General features: G+C 38.2%; 1 protein-coding gene across 2 annotated transcripts in view; it reads right to left on the bottom strand.

Annotated features, from left to right (window-relative positions):
* Positions 1 to 2,460: 2,460 nt before the first annotated feature.
* Positions 2,461 to 17,214, bottom strand: part of hspa12a (heat shock protein 12A) — a 62,699-nt gene continuing 47,945 nt past the window's right edge. For both annotated transcript variants that reach the window (XM_079833079.1, XM_079833080.1), the window contains exons 10-12: positions 16,918 to 17,176; positions 11,850 to 11,953; positions 2,461 to 6,439 (exon numbers count right to left, since the gene is read on the bottom strand). In XM_079833079.1, the coding sequence (XP_079689205.1) occupies positions 5,808 to 6,439; positions 11,850 to 11,953; positions 16,918 to 17,176 (995 nt within the window). In that variant the 3' untranslated portion in view covers positions 2,461 to 5,807. The remainder of the gene's footprint in view (positions 6,440 to 11,849; positions 11,954 to 16,917; positions 17,177 to 17,214) is intronic.

Genomic DNA, 17,214 nt, shown 5'->3' with positions numbered 1-17,214 from the left:
TGTAGGCTATTGGTGTGAGGGGTTTTGAATAGAGGGGGATTGAGAACTTTAACATATTTGGGTTTTTCTTAGGCCGGAGTAGGCCAAGCATGCTCTTGGATGTATTGATTTTGCTGCCATTTAATATTTTGCTTAATCAAAAATTATTCTACAATAAGCACCATGGCAAGTCACAGCAGATCTGTCACTCTTCACACTGACAATTGATCTTTTGTACCAAAGATCATGATCGTTCTATGGACAAATATGGCTTTTCTATCTAAATGTGTCTGTTAATTACTGTCTTCTTGGATTCTTGTGTCGCCATCTTGTAGTTACAGAGGTGGCAATGCTATATACCGAGTCGAAGTGTGTGTTAAGGCCCTGAGATCTTCAAGAGTTTTAATTGTTCATAAGCTGTACGCTCAAATCTCAGTCAACCCGGTCTAAAGATGTCCTTGATTTCAAATAATCCAGCAATTATATATTCTTGCTGGAACAAGAAAACAGTGGTATTTTTCTTTTAAACCGAATCAGTCATTCTTTGCAGGACACAAGAGTTAAGTGGCCACTTCTGAGTATAAAAACCTTCCTGAATGGAACAGGTTACAGTTCAATGTCTCATACATCATAGCTCATTGCTGAAGCCCCCCACCAAAAAAAGAAGGACCCTTTTCCCTCTATTTACAAAAGCATATACTCTTGACAGATCCATAGAAATTAACAACGGCTTCTAAACTCTTAAAATCTGGCACCATTATGTACTTTAAGTTGATGTGTCAATTAACTAAATTATAAATATGTGAGAATATTGCTTTTATTTGTGTATAGAATGATAGAATTTACTGATGGCAAAAGAGCTTTGCAATTAAATAACTCTTTTCAAATAGGGACAGTGGACGTACATGACTGAAGAAACACTGCCATGATGAATTCCATCTGGAAGAGATCTGTTAAGTCAAGGTCTCGGACTAAATCCCCCTGTACATGTTCCAGGAGGTTAGCAAAAATCTACATTTATAATTGTTTTTCTTTTTACCATTTAGAAATTACTTTGAGCAGTGTGTCAGAGTTCAAACAAGCAGCATCCTGATTTTTTTTTAATTTAATTTAAATTTAGCTTAATCTAATTTCCTTTTATAGTTCACTGGATGACCATATTAATGACACACCCTGGCGAAAATGACTTTTTTTTTTGCTTGGATAAAAATTCTAATCTAGAAAAAATGAAATGTGCTGTGCTGTGTAAGCTTAAATTACCATCACACTCGAGGCAATTTGTAACTCTCATGTGTACACTTCATACTCACGCCCCACTGATGGTTAGGTTTAGGGGTGGACCTTAAAGTCGGCATGAAATGGAATTTGCTATAGTCTTTTCTTCCCATATTGTGACATGTATTCGAATGAAGTGGCTTCTCGAACAAGAAAAAATCTAGGGTGGGATTTCATGGGGAATTGATTGGATGATTGTAGTTTTACTGTGATGTCATGTGAGTGACGGGTTGTCCCGCCCTTGCACAAGTAAACACGTCATCAGAGAAGAGAAAAGATGCAAGAGGGAGAGGAAGTTACTTTAATTATGAGGGGACTTTTGAATTAAAATAAAATAATGATGTGCATGGATAAATCATTTATAATAAACATGTCAATATTCCATTAAAAAATATATTGATTTCATGTTGACTTTATATGTTTTAACATGAAATCGTCACCTTGTAAAATTGTGTTGAAACTATCCATAAAATGTCAATACAGAAGCCTCATTAATGTGCATATTCATTCTAGTAAATGGGTGATTTACAAGCGGGATTTCAATTTCCATGGAAGAGTGTTTCTTCCATTCATAAATGGAATTTATGCAATTTTAGCCTTTATTTTAAACTAAGAAATATTAAATACAAGGTTCGTGAAATATTAATGACATTTTTAACTCTTAAGTAAGAATTTCACTGAAGAATTAGCCTCTCTCCGATTTAAAAAAGAAGAATGTTTTAGCACAAGGTCTCTCATTTCATACACAAGGAGCACAACTCGGCCGGTTTGTTTGAAATAACACATACTTTTTATTGGATGACATTTTGGCTGTTAGTACTTGGCATTGATTGAAATACAGCTGCAAATCTTTTTTGATTGAGCATATGGCAAGAGCAGTGACACTTTATCCAATAATTAAAAACAACCCAGTAGGTATAGTTTGTGAGTTTACACAGCGAGTGAAAGTCTGCGTCAGCTCTAGGGGTGAGCAGCCATCTTGGATCTAAGTGAATGACTAGGTGACTTTCAAGCATTTAAAGCACAGAATCTAGCAAACAGGGAAATTCCTTTTCCTTTTTTCACACCCTATGACCTGGTCCATTTCTTAATAGCTAAACCCAGTTAAATAAAATAACGCCGGAAAACCAAAATCTAATTCACAGTGAAATTTTAGCAAACGTCGCCCCAACAGGGATGAGCATTTTAATACTTATCTCAGACTGAAAAAAAAAACAAAAAAAACAAAATGATAGTGCTTTTTATGTGATTTTACAAGCATATCATAGCAATAACTACATTTTATAAAGAGGCTACACATTGTGATATCAATAATAATACAAAAATAATAATAGCAAAGCTGCCCATGAACAAGTATGGTGCAAAACTTTAAACGAGCAGAACAAGATTCTTTTTTTTTTAACATTCACCCTATCAATACTCTCAGAGCAAAACCTATGTGTGCATATATCACATCCCTTCTACTGCCTTGCACAGCCAATGATGAAAGAGTGATCTGTGGTAGCTTGGGTTTAAGTATCCAGAGATCTATTTAGTTTAAAATAGAATATTTAAATGAACCTAGCCAAAAAAATATTTATTTCTCATGTTTGGTCACTCATGCGAATCGTGCAGAGCATATGCAATTATTTGCAATTAACAATCACATGAGCAGCAAATCCAGATTACATTTAGAGAAGCTTTAGCGTTGTATCCTGTGTGTTGCTTGCTATTTTTCATTTTTCATTTTCAATGATAGTATGTTGTTTGATGATATTTTATTCACAATCTGTGGTCACACTTGGCAGATGCTCGGTATGATTTGAGGAAAACTTTTGATCCGTCATGTTTTTGATCCAGGATCTGTGCTATTATCACAAATTTTAACTGTCCTGTGCAAGTTTGATTTGGTGCTTCTTGTCTTACATTGCTATGCAAATCTATAGAAAAGCAGTTGGCTGACGAATATTTTTCCACATGCTGACTTTCAAAATTATGAAAATTTTCAGTTATCATCACCTCAATGATCTAAAAATGTTGATTAATACAATTTCATAGCAACATTATCATTTTGCAGCTAAAGCTTTGACACACAGACTTCACACTGGCTGAATAGCATGATGGAGCAAGTGGGAATAAAATGTGGAACGTCACATTGCGATATCTTTATTGCTTTCATTTTTTAGCGTTGCATTTATCTCAGTATCTTCCAAACCAAAAGCACCACTATTGCCTGTGATTTGTGGTATAAGATTTGACCACATACACACCATAAACTATCAGTCACCTCATTTCCCCAAACCAAAATATACCACAATGTTACACGTCTCATTTCAAAAGATAACTGCGCGTGAAGCTGTTAAGGTCAAAGGTTTTCAAGTCTTGTGATACTAAAAATAGAGCAACGCAGGCAATTCACAAAGCTGCATTTGAGATTGGGAAATGGGAATTGCAAGTATTGTATTGGGTTAAGATAAAGAGTGAATTTCAAATGGAATTATGGTTTTGGGAATGGTATTAAGTTTCAGTTTTTGTGGTCATGTTTGGATTAGGGTAATATCTGAATTTAGTATCCATGTGATGGCTGGTGATAGTGGAAGAAAGAATGTGTTCTCTTAAGGCCTGCATACACACACTGCTCATAAAGCCGCTAATGCTAAAACGATGCTAAAAATCTGTACAATATCTTTAAATACTGTATATACAGAAATAAACATTTTCATTCGTCACATATTCTCCAAAATAATCTCCTAAATAAAAATACAAAATAAAAACAGGAGAAAAAAAAAATCAGTGGCTTCTCTTTCTATAAGAGCAGGATTAAAGGCAACTAGCATATAGCGATGGCTATCCTTTCAAATCATGTTGTATGTGCAGCTAGCGGCTTCTCTGTCACTGCCACTTCAAATGATGATTCAAATTCACATTCTAGGATTTATGCTTTCTCATTCTGCTTAGAGTGACATACTGATCAACAATATGAAAAGATATGCTGAATTTTGGGACAAACGAATTGGCGTAAGTGTCCAGAACTCCTAAAATGCCTTGAGACATGCAAAAAAGAAACACAAAAAAGATAAATCAAGAGCATGAGACATAAGAACAACAAAAAAGATGAGATTTATGTTGTGTTTTGCCGCGTAGCACTAGTGTGAAATACCGCCAGTAATTTTGTCACGGGCATCAGCGCCTTTGTGATGTGTAGCTCAGGTTTGATCAGTGATTCTGAACGGTGCGGTTTTTAAAGTTAGTCCTAACATATCGACTTTCTGTTTCAGACTGACAAATTGGTCACCAGTCCAGCAGCCCAAACCATCTGCTTTACCTCCACATCATAACCTAAATGAATAAACTGGTTCTGGACTGAGCCTTGGAGGTAATAGGCCAGAGTTTCAGAGCAAAGCAGTACATTTAGTAAGAGAACAGTGTTATATTTCTGCCATGATGTGTATATAAGACTGATGTAGCTGCCTTAACCTGAACTTGACTTGCTAAGTTAATACAATGTGCTATCCCAAATTGCACTACTAGCAATACGCAGCTGTATTTTGGCTCTATCCATGCAGAGTTTGCATCTCTGTGCAGAAAATAGCCATAGCCAGACTATACAAATAGACTACAATAGAAGCATACAGACAATAATGGACTGAGTGTAGATGAAGTGAGCATTGGTCAAAATGACAGAAAGAACTCAACTTTGGCCAAATATGAGAAATTCATTTCTTTCTTAAATTGAGTTCAGTTGTGTATCAGGAAAATAAAAGAACATGAATGGCACAATTATTTAAGCGAATGTCACACGGTGCATTAGTTGAGACTCCAAACCTACAAACTTCATCTCTCGCTCAATCTCTATTTTTAGTTTTCTCTTTCTTTCCTCTATCCTTCTACACTGCAAAACTATTTTTAATCAGTATTTTGTCTTATTTTCCAGTCAAAATATCTACACATCCTTTAAACAAGAAATATTTACTTAAGCAAAACTTAGATATTAAGACTATTTTTCACAGAATTAATCTTGAAATCATTTTTGTTTTGTTTCTTGTAAGTACACATCTACAATTTAGTGGGTAATGTTTATAACAAGAAACTCAAACTATTTGCAAATAAATGTAATTCAATACGCAAGCGTTTAAAAGTTTGGTGTCAGTACATTTTGTAATGTCTTTGAAAAGTCTGCATTTATGTGATCAGAAATACAGTAAAAATTCTGTAATTCTGTAAAAATATTACTAATATTACTACTTTGAATTTGTAATTTATTCCTGTGATGGCAAAGCTGATTTTTCCGCATCATTACTCCAGTCTTCAGCGTCACATGATCCATCAGAAATCATTCTAATGTGCTGATTTGGCAACATTTCTTGTTGTTCTGCTTGATCTTTCGTAACATTATAAATGTCTTTACTGTCACTTTTGATCGACGCATGCATAATTGGGGAATAAAAGTATTAATTTCTTTCAGAAACTTTTAAAAGCCATTTTAAAAGCAACAAATGTGTGGATATTTTACTGGAAAATATGACTAAAATACGGAGTTTCTGCAGTGTCGTCTACTCATCCCTCATCTTCTTCTATTGACTAAGGAAATCAATGCCAGCTTTGACACTGCGAGAGGTTGCCACGTCAATAGCCATGGCTCTTATCTCAGTGTCTCCGAACTGCATGAGCGTCTGGATCTCTCTTCGTGCAGCTGGACTCTCAGTACCGCTCACATCCAGCTTCAGCGTACCGCACTTCTTCACACCTGGGTCCGAGATGAAACTGACCGACTCTTTTTCTGAGCAGTATACGTGGATGACAATCACCTGCTGTGACGGCTTTGCCGGCGTGTAGCTGCGTTTTACTGTTTCACCCAGCGCCACTGACTGATCTGCCGAGATGAACGTATCGAAAACGTCGGTGCACCAGCGCGTACCGTCCTTCACAAGCATCTTCTCAGGCGGGTGCTTCCCTTCTACAAAACGGTTAAGGACGCCAACGCCGTAAGTGAGCGGAGAGCGCCGCACCTTTATGACGCTGGGATCCAGGCCGAACAACACCGCCCCCTTGAGGATGGTCAAGCCCACATCATGCGGAATAATAATTCGGCTACGGCCCTGAAGCATATTCTGAACCGCCTGCTGCAGCAGTGGAGACTCTGCGAATCCACCCACCAGGAAAAGGAACTTGATGTCTGTCACCTCCGGCCTGTCGAATAACTCCGCTGGAGAACATATAGAAGAATGAAAGCAGGGAGAGAAAGAGAAACAGGATTTTGACAAAAATGTCATAAGATTTATAACAAAACTATTTAACACATGGGAGTTCCACCAATGCATTCTTTATCAAAAGTTTTTGTTTGAACAGATCACAGCTGTGCTCAACCAACATGAGAGCAGTGGGACTGAGTTCTGACCCAGTTCTGTGTGTGTACTGGAGTATTTTGGGCAGATGGTCGAGACTCTTCGGACTGTGCCAACGCTTGCCCTAATTGTGCTTCCCAGCAGCCCATTAGTTTATACAGCTTTACAGATTCAACTAAAGGCTGGAATACACTACACAACTTTTGCCCAGATTTTTGCCCCAATTTGCAGTCAGAGGGAGTTGACACTAGCTGTCGTATATCATAGCCAATCTGCAGATATTGGGCAGAGAAAATTACATAGTGTACCATGATGGGCAGTAAAAAAAATGTTTAGCTTTTCAGACTTTAGGCCAATACACACTGCACCGAAAGATGCCAACCAACATTAACAATTACCAGATTGTTCAATACAACAGGTTCAATCAGCTAAAACAAGCGGCGACCAAAGGCAACAGACGGCCACAGGGGTGTAACACACTGACACACTGTCAAAATGTCTGTTGGCGCAGTGTGAATTGGCCTTTTGATTCCATTCCAATGGAATGGAATTCAATGCAGTTCAATTTTATGTTATGGTATATTATATACAGTGATGGTATTAACTAAATTTAAAACGATTAAATTATTTTCAGTAATTGAACTTAAACTTAAAAGAAAGTCTCAGTTTTGCTTTGAATACATTTGTTTAGGCTTGCATTTATAATAAAGGATGTTTATCATAATGTGCGTTTGTTTCATTTATTTTTCATTCCTGTTCTATGCTGAATACTGTTCAATTCAAAAGCATTTGCTGTGGAGTGAGGGGAAATAAAATGCGTTTATAATTTTATTTACTGGTATTTTTCATTCGTTCTGAATGTAATAATAAATTGTGACTTATACACTGATGCAACTTAAAGCTGCACTATGTAACTTTTCCGTCCACTCGAGGTCGCCTATTCAAAACAAAGGCGCCATGCCATGTTTAACGCAGAATCTTGGGACGTGTGGTCTTCACCTCACAGCCGGTGGAAAAGAATCGGGATAGGACTCGGGCAGAAATCATGTTCATGGATGCGATTATTAACGTTACTGTAGTATGAAGCAGAGCCGGACCGAGTGTTGTGGGAGCTGAGCGAGGCCGCAGGAGCGATTGTTAATAAGAAGAGCGGTACACACGCCTCACGAGCAGCAGGACTTTTATTATGCCACAGTCGCCGGCGCCACTTCTGCTTTTCCGGTCATGAGTATGAGGTAACGCAGCTCTTTTTATCATATTAGATACATTTGAGTGTGTTGAAAATGATGTTATGGCGTTACTCTCTGTGTTTGCTCGGCGGCTGCTATGACATTTGTTGCACACTGCAGTAAGATCAAAGCGTAGATATGACGCCATTGACAAGCGACTCCCACACAAGTCCGCAATTTTCTCACGATTAACAAATAGTTGGAAACATTTGGGATATTCTGAGTACTCAAATTAACAAAATATATAACACTGGCCAAGTAGTTTTTGGATATTTTACTGAGAAAATGTTACATAGTGCACCTTTAAATGTGTTTTTTTCTCTCATCAATACAATTTTGACCCAATGTGACAGTGATGTACAACTTTTTCTGGAAAATACAGAACAAATTTTTGCCATTTCATCTGACATAAATCAATAAGCAGTCCAATCCCCATTAATTAAATCCCTTAATTATATACATTCTATTAAATATTGTTGTTACATCTGTCAGCTGCTGTACCCTTAAGTACTAGCAGATGGCAGCCTCGCTTCCATAGACTCTGTTATTCCCGGACTTCCTTTCACAGTATCCTCTGCTCATTATTAGTTAACCGGTTTCACCTGTGTCTTGTTTTTTAATAATAATAATAATAATAATAATTTGTTACATTTATATAGCGCTTTTCTAGGCACTCAAAGTGCTTTACATAGAAGGGGGAATCTCCTCACCCACCACCAATGTGCAGCATCCACCTGGATGATGCGACGGCAGCCATATTGCGCCAGAACGCTCACCACACACCAGCTCATTGGTGGAGAGGAGACAGAGTGATTAAGCCAATTGTATATGGGGATGATTAGGAGGCCATGATGGACGGAGGCCAATGGGCAAATTTGACCAGGATGCCGGGGTTACACCCCTACTCTTTATCGAAGGACATCCTGGGATTTTTAATGACCACAGAGAGTCAAGACCTCGATTTAACGTCTCATCCGAAGGATTTTAGTTAATTACCCTGTCTATTTAAATGTCGTTTGCCCTGCATTCTTTATGAAGTCTTGTTTGTTTTGATTGACACTCTCCCTTGGCATTTCAAGCAGTTCTTGTTTTCTTTATGTTTGATCTGGGATTCCCTGTTACTGTCTCCCTCCTTGGAGTGTATGTTGTGTGTTTGGACTGATTATATGTGCTTGACCCTGCCTGGTATGGTCTATGACCTTGGATAATACTTGTATCTAAACTGTGTTTGGATTCTCACTCCTTCTTCTGTATGCTGTCATTACATAGGCGTAATTGACGGGTGGGACGGGTGGGACATGTCCCCACCACTTTTTGCCAGGCTCGATATTGTCCCCACCACTTTTTAAAAGTAATTGAAAAATAGATTGCGGAAGGTGTGTATTAAAGCAAAAGCACGATCTACAAATCGTAATTCATTCATTTAACAAATGTTTCCGCCGGTCAGAAGCTTTTTTTCCATTACAGATTTGCACAAAACTTTTTCCATATTTCCTAAGTCGATAAAAAAAAATATTGCGAAATGACAGCGTTTCCATTAACTGATGTTATGCGACTAAAACAATTTTTTTCCTCACGTGATAAATCATTCCAAATATTATGCCACGTATGTTGTTTACGTTGTAGGTTTACGTGTATCCCAGCCACCGCACGCGTGTGTTATTCAAGCACTGATGGCAAGGAAAGCCCCTTATACTTGAGCGGCATGAGGTGTTTCTGGGTGTTTCTCTCTCTTATCTGCTTCAAGGTCTTGATAAATTGTGGCATTTTATATTCTATTGTTTTTTATGAGTTTAATAAAGAACTCGTCTTCTGTCCAAACACACCATCATCTGTAAAGAATGATCGACTGTTACATACGCCAGGTTATTGTGACGCATTGCTGCCAGCCTGCCACATACAGAGACGAGCGAAATGTTTGAAATTGCATGGTGGTAACTCAAAGTTTTACCACTTCGTTACGGGTAACAGGTGCCATGGACCGCTCATGTTAACATCAGTGGCATAACTTTAACCTAGAAATTACGGACCCCGGTGCAAAAATATCAAAACAGGCCTACTGTAATATATTGTATGCTAAAGGCTACTGTAATACATATATTCTAGAAATGTATTAAAAACAAAGACACTTTCAGCATTAGGCTACTCAAAGGCCGCGGCCTGCGGAAACAGGCCAGTGGGTTCGTTAAGCATGTCAATCCATTCCTGGCGTTCTTATTTTGCTTATGTATTAAATATACAGGCAATTAGTTTATGAAACCTTGATCAAAATTAAAATACAATTTATAGAAAACGAAATTCACAAGAAATGATTTCTGCAAAACAACACTCAATAGAAATCATGTCCACTCCATGTCTCCAGACATATTGCGCATCTTTTAGCCTATACTCATGCCGACGAAAGCGCCTGCGAATTCTTTAATATTTTTCATTTTTGCAGGGGGGTTTTTTACCACTTCGTTATTTTGGCTCGGAATTTCGTTTGTTGGAAATATGAACTGAATTTAGTAATTAAATTTGAAATTAAAAACTTTGCGTTTGATAAAAAAATATATATATTTTTGAAACGAGTGGAGAAGGCTACAAACAAAACATAACCTATTTAGATTCATAGTTAGGCTATATCTTTAAATATTAGCCTATTATATTATTGTTTTAATTTGTATATGTTGATGATGAAAAGTTAATTGTATTTTAATTTTGATCAAGGTTTCATAAACTAATTGCTTGTAGGCCTATATTTAATACATCGGAAGCAAAATAAGAACGCCGGGAATGGATTGAAACCATGGCCTGTTTCCGCGGCCGTTGATAAGGCTGAAAGCGTCTTTCTTTTTAGTACATAGAATGCAGGCCCGGAGTGGCCATCGGGAGAATCGGGAGAATTCCCGGTGGGCAGCTCTTTCCGCTCATAAATTGGGCCGGCAGACTCGGCTGCTTTCTCTTCGTTTTCTCTGTATGTCTATATGTGTTAAGTTACTGTGTGACTGATATAACAACACAGCACATTACACTAGATTTGAATTTAAATCAGCGCATCAGACCGTGCATTAAAAAGTGCCGCTTTCTGTTGTCAGAGCGCGCGCTCTCTTTCTCTTTAAACTGAAGTGCGTCGAGTGTAGCCTACTCAGGTCGTTGTCATTAAAAAAAAAAAAAAAAAAAACGTCATTTAATGATGTGGGGAGCGTAAGCTAATCGCGAAGAATAAAATGGATAGTAAAAAGATGCCAGGGGGAGCTGAAAAAGGCAAGTTAAAAAAAAGAAAGGCATTGGAGGATGACGCAGCCAAATGTGCCAAACTTACAGATATTTTTCATGACAAATGAGCACACAGGAATTGAAAACTCATATATAGTCAAAATACTATATAGAAAGACGGTCGGGTGCGGTTACTTATGAATGGGAGAAACTGCAACGCGTAATGAATGTGTCCCGCCTTCTAAGTAAAGAGCCAATCGGTTGAATCAAAGATCCACTGGCAAATGACTGCCAATATTATAATTTTATTTATCAAATTGATACGGATATATAAATAAAAATTATAGTGCTAAAATTATATTTCTTACTGCAATACTGCATTTTTGTTTGAATGCAAACCATTTTTTAGGTTGGTCTTGGGCATAGACTCCCGGGCTGTTGTTGTGCCCTACGCAGCGCGTGATGCGCGTAATGGGATCGGCGGCACTGTCCCCACCACTTTTCAAAGCAAAGTTACGCCACTGTGTCATTACAACAACAAATCATTACAATTGTATTATTAAATCACATATCGTCACCTTCCTGACAAGTCAAATGACATGGGCAATTATTTTAGGAAAGTGATATACAAGTTGTTTATTTCAATGGGTTTCATGACGCATGTATCCAGAGCACATGACCTTCCATTAACACCCAAATCCAGACAACAAACCCTCCCATCTCACTAAAAACTCCAGAGTTCTCAATCCTGTCGGAATCGGTACATTAAATTACAGGCATCGTATGTCAATAATTGTAACTCATATATGGCACGTTGTTCCAGTAGAACAGGGTGAGTACTCACTCAGGTGCTGTATAATGTGGTCTACAGTTGGTTTGAACAGTGCATTCATCGCATCTGGATTCATTCTCAGCATGCCCTGCGAAGACCACTTCACAAAGTCCACACTGCAGAAGAGAGACAAAAAGAGAAATAGCGAGAGTTATAAACTGAAATAAATAAGTATCCTCATTTGGCCTTGTTGCAGTTTAAAAGCTTTCTTCACATATGGAAGGCTACTGAGAAACCTGATATTATTGAGTTTACGTTATTAGGTTTTACACTGCTATAAAAATCAGCACATGTGTCTAATAGCTGTGGTTTCCAGTAAACCGATGCACATATTCCCATATCGCAGTGTGATGCAGGGCTGAACGAGTGCTCAGAGCTGCCAGACTCGCCTGCTTGTTGGAAAAACGTCCCCCTGTGAGACATAAGAGCTCAAAATCTATAACATGCAAGTTAGAGTAGTCTTACTCATGCACTCAAATGATTTCCTCAGTACTGTGTTAGGAAAGAATAAATGTAACTCTTAAATAATACAACAGTGTGACATTTTTGAAAAAATACTAGAAAGATAGAACTAGACTCTGATACCATTATAACTAGTTTTAGAAGACTGATATTGGTAATAATTGCTTGGCTGTGGTGTGAAAAAAATAGTAGCTGGATGCATAAAATGATGACTTTAAGACCAGACAGAAGCCTCTGTACGCAATAATCTAATCTGAGAAGAGTTTATCATGTGCCCACTCTCTCCCCTTTTTTAGATTGTTCCTATGCCCTTGATTATGAGTGTTTAGCACATAGTCAGCAATGTCACACACACACACACACACACACACAAACATGGTATTCATTTAGCTGACTTGGCCATCTTTATACAGGGCGTGATGGCTTATTGAATGCCTGTGTGTACGGTATTGACAGCAGTCATGAATAGACAGATTAACTCTCCAGAGGCTGTAGGTCACACATGCCCGACCTCAAAAGAGACAGACAACAATTACCACAAAGGCGGAGTCAGCAAGTGTGCAATTATTTTCAGGGAAACGCATGGCTAAAGTAGGTCCAGACAAGTTCTTGACCACATTACATTCCATATCAGCTTTCCAAATAATTTCAGTTATGTCAAAGATCCTTACAGCCTAACAGCAAAATAACCAAAACCCACAGCGACAAGCAATTAAGTATAGTAAACAATAAATATAGTAAACAATAGAATAAAAATGAAAATGTATTCTATGTTTTTTGCAACAAAATTACGTTTTATTATGTATAAATAGCATCTACTATCTTTCTCCCGCTCTCTCTCCCAATCAAACACACACACAAACAGTACGGACACACACACACGCACATAGAAGCTTTGTGGCGTGGCTGCATTACTACCTCGGTGTGCATTATTTTTCTAATAATTCAACGGCCCGTTGTCAATTATTCCTTACACACACACACACACACACACACACACACACACACACACACACACACACACACACACACACACACACACACACACACACACACACACACACACACACACACACACACATATTTATACTCACACACATACTTATATATATTTTCATTATATCCAATATAATCAATATAATTTTATAAATACATATATACATACATATATATATATATATATATATATATATATATATATATATATATATATATATATATATATATATATATATATATATATATATATATATATATATATATATATATATATATATATATATATATATATATATATTAGAGGTGGGCATAGATTATTTTTTTTAATCTAGATTAATCTCACTGTAATCTTGGAATTAATCTATATTAATCCAGATTAAAATGGCTCATTTGAATTCTGCCGAAGGCATTCAGAATATGTGTACTCGTAAGGGATTGTTTGTCTTTTTGTAGTTTGAATAATAAATAACTTTTGTCCCTTTAAGACCTGACGCAAGCATGGATACCACTGTTCCTGTGAGCTGGTTACGACTGTGTTTACGTTAAAACTCACCAAGATGGGCATTGAGACATTTTGAATGTATTTGACCATTAAAGGTCCCATGGCATGAAATTTTCATTTTATGAGGTTTTTCAACATTAATATGAGTTCCCCTAGCCTGAATATTGTCCCCAAGTGGATAGAAATGTTGATCGGTGTAAACCCGAGTTCTGGCTGTCTCTCTCTGCCTTTGAGAAAATGACAGGCCAGACGAGCCAATCCTGAAGTCTCCTGGTTTGACGTTCAAGCAGGAACGGTTACCTCCCTTTCCTCCGCCCAGAGAATCTGGCACGCCCATGCAAACGCTCGAGAGATCATGGGTTGTGAACGAGTGAACGCTGGCAGTTTCTCAGTGTTTGGATGTACAAATGAAAACAGAAGTCTTTTTTCAGTTCCTTCTGATCTGTGATCAGTAATTTCTGATGTGTAGCTAATTATTTATTATTCGTGCACACGCTGCGGCTTCTCTCTCTCCAGACAGAACGGTGTTTTCTATCTTGTGAGTCAGTGTTTTTGTACGTCCTCGTCGCGTCTATCGGTTCTAAAATGTGCATACAGTCATGAGTTTCTGCTCAACATCGGCCTCACACACGCCGAAGCTCGGGCTGCACTGGCCGTTGGCCTTCAACATCCCCGACCCCCAGTACTGCATCTGGCCCATAGCAGAGGCACCAAACGCGGCGTGAGATTAAGCAGAAGGGGGGTAAGCGTGAGCATATTCGGGCTAGCCAGCTTTCCCCACAATAAACTGGATTACATTCGATTACTGCTGTTGTGTCTTTGTTTGCGCTGTGTACTCAACGCGCGTCACTGACTCTTTTATTTTATTTTAAAAATAATGCTATTATCAACACTTACTTTTAACTCGTTAACTCGTTTTAACTGATGTGAAGTGAACTCAGGTCCATCCGTCTCTCTCTGGCAGCAGCTCGTGCCTCGTAGACCAAGTTAAACCACGCCCCCTCCGCTCATTTAAAATGCAAAGATGTCAGCCAATCACAACAGTGGGCGTTTTTACTGAAGTCTCACAGCAGACACGCCTCTTGAAGCATGGCATTCAGTCACAGGGCAAACAGCAGTATAGAAAAAATGCCTTTTATTTCTAAATTATGACATTTTATGATGTAAAAGTCATACTAACAATATAAGTACACCTCAGGAAACATTATAAAATAATAGAAAAATGCCATGCCATGGGACCTTTAATAAGATTTTTGCACTTGTATGTCAGAGGCGGCTTTATTACGGTATGTGTGTGTGCGCTTCAGATGCGAGTGCGAAATCTGCGGGAATTTGTAGAATTAACGTTATGTTAACCCTGCGCGAAATTCAGACCGGTCACACTAATAAAAACACGCTGTCATGAGGAAAAAATGTTCAGAGGATTAAACGGACTGAATGAGAGGAGGTGGGCTAAAATATCAAGGTGAAAGTCAATAGATTAACGGCGATATTTTTTTTATCGCCCGATAAGAGTCTCACGTTAACGCCGATAACGGCCCACCATTATATATATATATATATATATATATATATATATATATATATATATATATATATATATATATATATATATATATATATATATATATATACACTCACCTAAAGGATTATTAGGAACACCATACTAATACTGTGTTTGACCCCCTTTCGCCTTCAGAACTGCCTTAATTCTACGTGGCATTGATTCAACAAGGTGCTCAAAGCATTCTTTAGAAATGTTGGCCCATTTTGATAGGATAGCATCTTGGAGTTGATGGAGATTTGTGGGATGCACATCCAGGGCACGAAGCTCCCGTTCCACCACATCCCAAAGATGCTCTATTGGGTTGAGATCTGGTGACTGTGGGGGCCATTTTAGTACAGCGAACTCATTGTCATGTTCAAGAAACCAATTTGAAATGATTCGAGCTTTGTGACATGGTGCATTATCCTGCTGGAAGTAGCCATCAGAGGATGGGTACATGGTGGTCATAAAGGGATGGACATGGTCAGAAACAATGCTCCGGTAGGCTGTGGCATTTAAACAATGCCCAATTGGCACTAAGGGGCCAAAGTGTGCCAAGAAAACATCGGCCACACCATTACACCACCACCACCAGCCTGCACAGTGGTAACAAGGCATGATGGATCCATGTTCTCATTCTGTTTACGCCAAATTCTGACTCTACCATCTGAATGTCTCAACAGAAATCGAGACTCATCAGACCAGGCAACATTTTTCCAGTCTTCAACTGTCCAATTTTGGTGAGCTTGTGCAAATTGTAGCCTCTTTTTCCTATTTGTAGTGGAGATGAGTGGTACCCGGTGGGGTCTTCTGCTGTTGTAGCCCATCCGCCTCAAGGTTGTGCGTGTTGTGGCTTCACAAATGCTTTGCTGCATACCTCGGTTGTAAGGAGTGGTTATTTCAGTCAAAGTTGTTCTTCTATCAGCTTGAATCAGCTCTGACCTCTAGCATCAACAAAGCATTTTCGCCCACAGAACTGCCGCATACTGGATGTTTTTCCCTTTTCACACCTTTGGTTGAAATGGTTTTGCGTGAAAATCACAGTAACTGAGCAGATTGTGAAATACTCAGACCGGGCCTTCTGGCACCAACAACCATGCCACGCTCAAAATTGCTTAAATCACCTTTCTTTCCCATTCTGACATTCAGTTTGGAGTTCAGGAGATTGTCTTGACCTAAATGCATTGAAGCAACTGCCATGTGATTGTTTGATTAGATAATTGCATTAATGAGAAATTGAACAGGTGTTCCTAATAATCCTTTAGGTGAGTGTATATATATATATATATATATATATATATATTTTATTTTTTATTATTATTATTTTTTTTTTATTATTATTATTATTTTAATACAAGCAAAGTTGCAACTGAACTTGATAGTCAGTTAATCACAACGCATTTCTGTTCTATGGAAAAGAGCAGCTATTCCAAAGGAAAATAAAAAAAAACATGTTTCAAACAATATGAATGTGGATAGATAATGACGAAACTGCCTGTAAATAATCTATGGAAGGGGCAACTTGACTGGAATGTGATAATGTGTCATTTCTGCCATATTTAGACACTCACTTGCTCTTCCTCAGTGCATGCTCCACGCTGTGCCCTCTGAATTTCTTGTAGTAGTCGATGAAAGAGAAGGGCAGGTTAATATTCAGCGGGTTGCTTCGGTCAGGAGCTGCAGCCCTCTTACGGGACTCAAACGCGATCATCAGGTCCACCCAGGCGGCCGGACGCTTGATCTTAAACTGGTCGATGAAATCCTGCCCGAATATCTTACAGAGGAGCTTCTCAAATTCATAATCTATACCAATAGAGCCGTGCGGGCCTCCTATGGAGAGGATGGAAAGATGAAAATATTTTTCAGAT

This window comes from Gobio gobio (assembly GCF_949357685.1).
Source record: "Gobio gobio genome assembly, chromosome: 13".
NCBI lineage: Eukaryota > Metazoa > Chordata > Actinopteri > Cypriniformes > Gobionidae > Gobio > Gobio gobio.
This window is presented reverse-complemented; position numbering and strand designations above follow the sequence as displayed.